General features: G+C 38.7%; 1 protein-coding gene across 2 annotated transcripts; it reads left to right on the top strand.

Moving 5' to 3' along the window:
- Positions 1 to 322: 322 nt before the first annotated feature.
- LOC103928039 (folate-biopterin transporter 1, chloroplastic) lies at positions 323 to 4,174 on the top strand. Of its 2 annotated transcripts, none has more exons than XM_048571440.1 (9): positions 323 to 634; positions 794 to 1,014; positions 1,332 to 1,396; positions 1,488 to 1,650; positions 2,284 to 2,432; positions 2,527 to 2,781; positions 2,914 to 3,082; positions 3,173 to 3,265; positions 3,620 to 4,174. In XM_048571440.1, exons 1-9 carry the CDS (start codon positions 358 to 360, stop codon positions 3,920 to 3,922), a joined length of 1,695 nt encoding a protein of 564 aa, XP_048427397.1. In that variant the 5' UTR covers positions 323 to 357; the 3' UTR covers positions 3,923 to 4,174. The 2 variants fall into 2 exon arrangements, with proteins under 2 accessions (XP_048427397.1, XP_009335324.2); XM_009337049.3 differs by having other exon boundaries at positions 788 to 1,014.
- The last annotated feature ends 1,510 nt before the right edge of the window (positions 4,175 to 5,684 follow it).

Genomic DNA, 5,684 nt, shown 5'->3' with positions numbered 1-5,684 from the left:
CGGCGGGTCTTCATTGCCTAGAGCCTAAGGGCCACTTAGACCGATTTTTAGAACACTGTTTTTACCTATGTCCAGGGATTGAAGTAAAAATTATCTAAATTAAATTGGGCCTGGATCCAGTACTTTTAATCATTGTTGAGTCAAGTTGGCCCAAAGGCACTTTGTTTGGGCCATGGGCTGATCTACTGAAGCACTCAAGGCGCAAAGCAAAAGCCGAACGTGTCCATTTGTTGGCCAGAAAAACCTAAAACGATAGGGGTACTTACGTCATTCCATTATCGCGATATAGAAACGTTTAGAATCATCACACGGAAGAAAAAGCGTGCAAGTACGCTTGTGGTATTAAATAATTGTCAAATGGAGTCACAAACTTTTTGTGCAATCTCAATCTTGCCCTCGGGAAATCCAATTTTGTCCTCGGCCTCCTTCGCTCCACCTCCTCCACCACGCTTCGTCCCTCGGATCCACCGGAAGCCGTGCACTCTCGTATCCGGCGCCCACAGAAGAACTCGCCTCCGACGCAGAGCCCGCCGGAAGCTTCCTCCCGAGAACGACATGTCAGTCGCCGTCCCGATGCCATCGTCCCCTCGCCGGCTCGACTTGGACCACGAGTCGTTCCTCGATTCCAGGATTAGTATGTCTCTCTATTTCCGTTTATTGAAACGTTACAATAATTATTCAGCAGTCAAAGTGTAACTATGAATATCTAAGCAAGCTTTTACAATTGGGTTTTAGCAAAATGTGATAAAGGTTGAAGCTTTACTTAGTTTTGGTTCAATGCGATAAGGTGCAGGAGAAAGGGATGTGTTGATAACTGATAGGGAAAAAGAGGAAAGCATGCCTTCTCCAAGCAAGACCAAACATAGAACGAGCACTGTGAAATTTTTTGGGGTCGAATTGTGCCCTGACAATGTGGCTGTTGCCATGGTGTATTTTGTACAAGGTGTTCTAGGCCTTGCAAGGCTTGCTGTCAGTTTTTATTTAAAAGACGATTTGCATCTCGACCCGGCTGAGGTACATTTACATTCACATTTTTTCGTTGTTTTTCTGGACTGGTTTGCTTTACATTTTCGTAGCTGTAGTTGTTAAAAGTGGCATGCTTGATTAACTGTGAGCTTAAATTGATGTTGTTGTGCACTGATTGGTAAAGAATTTTACTTTGAGGATTCCGAATAGTATGAAAAAGGTGTTAACAGGGTTACGGATAATGGGATTCTAGCTTTGAATTACTAATGTGAGGGCACATATTGTTTTTTCTTTGATAGTTGTGAATTGCTTGTCTTTGGTGTTTGTAGTCTTGGTTTCTGACAAATTTATATGTGTTTGACTAGACAGCTGTGATTACCGGTTTTTCTGCGTTGCCATGGCTGATCAAACCTATATACGGTTTTGTTAGGTGTGAGTCTATTTGCCATGTCTATTTGGTATCTCTCAGTTACTGTATTCCGCTATTGTTGTTTGTGAACAGTTTTTTTGGGTCCTTGCAGCGATTCTGTGCCACTATTTGGTTACCGAAGAAGGTCATACTTGATTTTGTCAGGGCTTCTTGGTGCAGTGTCATGGAGTTTGATGGCCACTGTTGTTGATAACAAATTCAGTGTTGCTTTCTGCATAATTCTTGGATCTCTATCTGTTGCCTTTTCAGATGTGGTAAGTATCTATTAGTTATTCTGTTTGAATGGTATGGAAGGTATATCTTGTTACGTGTCACAATATGTGCCTAACTTAGGTTTCAGCCAGAATATGAAGTTGACTTGGTTCTCAGCTAGAATTTGATTTAGATCATTTATTTAGATTGTTTTCGACATGGAAAATCCTCTTAAAAAAATAAATTTGTTATGAATTAAAGTGTATCTCAACACCGTATATGATTCAAGCGATGAGATGTGTTTACTTAAATAGTTAATTTTGAACTTATCAGATCAAATATATAATACATATAGAGATATTACGAAATAAAAAATCAAAATGATCCCTAAGAGAGTTTATATGGGGAAGTTCTGATCCTCAGTTCTCTCCTTTTGAGATTACAAATAAGAGAACATTGAAAAATTGGAGGGGAAAAGCCCTAAAATGATTCCAGAGGAAGAAAGAGTCAAGACTCACGAGTGTCTGGTTTAATTTTAGGGAAAAACTTAAGCCTACTTGTTTGCATTATTTAGAAAGGTTCAGCTTAAGAATCCAGATCCTCTGGTATGAAACGATGAATTGCCTCCTTTTTTGTTCAGTTTCTTCGTTCTGTAACATACTTTGTAAACCATGTCAAAACTAAGTATGTTTTAGGTTGTAGATTCCATGGTTGTGGAGAGGGCTCGTGGTGAGTCACAAAGCATGTCAGGTTCTCTTCAGTCTTTGTGTTGGGGATCTTCTGCTTTTGGTGGAATCGTGAGTTCCTATTTTAGCGGCTCCTTGGTGGATGCTTACGGTGTAAGGTACACAAAGTTTGCTGTTCAGAATGTAGGGTCCTATTGCTGATAATCATCTGATGTGGTCTTTTGTTTGTTTTTCAAATTGTTGATGTTTCAGGTTTGTTTTTGGTCTCACGGCTTTGCTGCCACTGATGACATCTGCAGTTTCTATTCTTGTGAATGAGCAGCCTGTGATTGGTGCCTCGAAGGGGCCAAATTTTCCTCTGGCTGGTCATAACTTGCTTGATAGCTGGAAAAAGAATGTTCTTCAGTTATGGGATGCTGTTAGGCAACCCAATGTATTTTTTCCCACGTTATTTATTTTCCTGTGGCAGGCAACCCCTCACTCAGAGTCTGCAATGTTTTACTTCACGTACGTGCAATTTATGAGCATGATCATTATCCTTTACTTTGTAAAAGCTACAGGTGTACATGGCCGCTTTCAATTTGTTTCAGTAAATGTTTCCAATCTTAACTAGGGCTTTTCTATTTCCTTGGTTTTCAGCACAAATAAACTTGGTTTTACCCCAGAGTTCTTAGGACGTGTCAAGCTTGTTACCTCTGTGGCATCATTGCTTGGGGTTGGACTGTATAATGGATTTTTGAAAACTGTTCCATTGCGGAAGACTTTTGTAGTAACAACTGTTTTTGGTTCAGCTATTGGGTTGACTCAGGTTTGTGATACGACTTATTTTCTTAAGGCTCCCTGACTTAACTGTGTCAAAAGAAATTCATCTGTAATTATTATTGATCTTATGTTTCAGGTTCTCCTTGTTACTGGATTAAACAGAAAATTCGGGATAAGCGATGAGTGGTTTTCAATTGGGGATTCTTTGGTCATAACAGTTCTCAGTCAGGTACACTATTAAAACTGGTGTATTACTATTGATTGCTGTACCCTGTAATTTGTTAAAAGAATGTAGTTCCCTTGGATGCATGCATTCTGAGTGTGCTTTGAAAATTTAGTCAAATGCAGCTTCAAACCTTTCTTAGAAATAGATAAACCGATAAATTTAACTGATGTAATTACTCTTCGAAAAACTAAGCTCGCAACTTCTATTCATGGTTCTGTTGTCGTAACAATGTTTCGTTTTTGATATTTCGAATCTAATTGTACCACATGCATGACAGGAAATATATCTATTGCTTGTGCACAGAACTGATTCTGTGGACGGCTGTACCGCAAAACTAAATCCTAATTTTCGTTGCAGGCTTCTTTCATGCCTGTTCTTGTGCTGGCTGCTAGATTATGCCCGGAGGGAGTGGAAGCAACACTTTTCGCAACCCTCATGTCCATTTCAAATGCTGGGAGTGTTCTTGGGGGGCTGATGGGTGCTGGTCTGACCCAACTCTTGGGTGTAACCAAGGACCAATATGATAACTTGTCCCTTTTGATCATCATCTGCAATCTCAGCTCCTTGTTGCCTTTACCACTCCTTGGCCTCCTTCCGCGGGATCATCCTGATGCAAACCCGGAGGAGAGTGAATCAGATATTGAGATGAAATCTAGTTGAGTTATGGTTGTTTGGCCCTACGGTAGGGGCCCTACCTCATCCAGTCAGTGGTTTTGTTATGTACTGTGATTGCCTTGATCACAGGCAACGAAGTTTTGGGGCATTCCCCTTTGACGTGCTCCTTGATCCCTAAGCTAACTTGTAAGTTTTTACCTCGTACCGTAGCGTACACATCAACAAGAGAAAACAATTGGGTTTTGTAAATATCATATGCTATGTGTATGAAATGAACTGATAGCATCCTTGGCCTTATTTTTCTGTCATTGACTCGTTGGATTGAATAAATCAAAGAAGAATCGAGGGAATGAAAAGTCCGGTGTGTGCAAAATGGAGAAAAATGGCATGCAAAAACCATTTAAACTAATATATTATCCTAATCATGAATCATTTTTCTATTATTCACAGCAAAACTAACAGAAAACTGGGCTGTTCCTGGGATCTGGCTAATCTAGTCCTCAACTAATACTGCAGTTTAAGCCATGTGGATCTGCAGTGGTTCGAACTAATTAAACTGGACTATATCATGTTTTATGTCTGAAAAAATTGATAAATGGTAGTCCTGAGCATATTAAATCGGACAACATACCAACACATAACAGCGGACAAATTCATTTCTGGAGGGGTAAGATTTCATATGGCTAGACTAGAGTTAGTCTCAATTGTGAATACGCAATCTCAAACACCATTGTGTAGGCTCTGTTGCGCGGGAGATTTTGGCTTGCAATCGGTGACATCAGGTGGCAATAACGGAAGAATGGTTTACTATTTATAGATGACAATCATCTATGTCATCGGTGATGCCATTAAAATAATTTATTGGTTTCGAGAGAGTTTCTCTTTTGCTGCTACGAAGTAAGTTCTGTGAAATAACAACAGTGCTCTTAAGCAAAATAACATTATTCTAAAAGGTACATTATTGGTATCTTCTAAAACAACCATCATGATGAGAATAGCTTGGTGGAATGGGTTCATTGAATTCAACCAAGGAGTTCAAATCCTCTAAGTAATACAAGGTCATGCAGGAAAAGTACATAGTGATATATTATTTATTAAACATTGTAATGACGAAGAACTCGTTTAGTGTAAATTTGTACCATCATAATGGGTCACAATGATTTCAAGTCTGAATGATCTACAGTCGCAATATTATCAGATTTATTATAACACTTAAAACAAATATTTTATTGGATAATGATAGATCTGTCTGCATTTTTCAAACCTGGTTTAGAAAACACTAGCTTTTTATGTTGTCTCCATATATGAAGATAGGTACGTGTGGGCTGTTTTATTTTAATTTTACAGCATAGATATACACACACACGTATACACATGTATTTGGAAGTGACTGGTTTCGAGATTCTTCACGGCTCATGCATATCATCAGACAGCCTGGCCAGCATCCCAAAAAGTCTTCCATATGAAAGAGATATGATGATGGATTGGAGGTTTCAAATGGAAAGAGATATGATGATGAATCTCTTTTTTCAAAACTCACGGATTAAGTGATCTGAACTCTTAAAATTTGATTAAATGGTCAAAAATTATTTTAATTTTTAAAAGTTTTTACTAAGTTCTATGTTTCTCAATGATTGTGGCTGATTAAATCATTAACCATAAAAGGTCAGAAATACCAGGATATACACTAATGCACTAAAAAAAAACACCACGTCCACCATAATAATGTACTGATGATGGATTGGAGGTTTCAAATGGAAAGAGATATGATGATGGATCTCTTCCTTCAAAACTCACGAATCAAGTG

This window comes from the organism of the source record quoted next, unplaced genomic scaffold (genome assembly GCF_019419815.1).
Source record: "Pyrus x bretschneideri cultivar Hongxiangsu unplaced genomic scaffold, Pyrus_bretschneideri_v1 Contig6, whole genome shotgun sequence".
Lineage (NCBI taxonomy): Eukaryota > Viridiplantae > Streptophyta > Magnoliopsida > Rosales > Rosaceae > Pyrus > Pyrus x bretschneideri.
Note: the sequence above shows the minus strand (reverse complement) of the source record. Positions and strands in the feature narration are given on the sequence as shown.

Excerpts from the sequence above, each read along its gene's own strand:
- LOC103928039 (XM_009337049.3), top strand. The coding sequence starts at position 358 with ATGGAGTCACAAACTTTTTGTGCAATCTCAATCTTGCCCTCGGGAAAT. Across the intron at positions 1,651-2,283 it reads CTGTTGCCTTTTCAGATGTG|GTTGTAGATTCCATGGTTGT; the intron begins GTAAGTATCTAT and ends AGTATGTTTTAG. Across the intron at positions 3,266-3,619 it reads TCATAACAGTTCTCAGTCAG|GCTTCTTTCATGCCTGTTCT; the intron begins GTACACTATTAA and ends TTTTCGTTGCAG.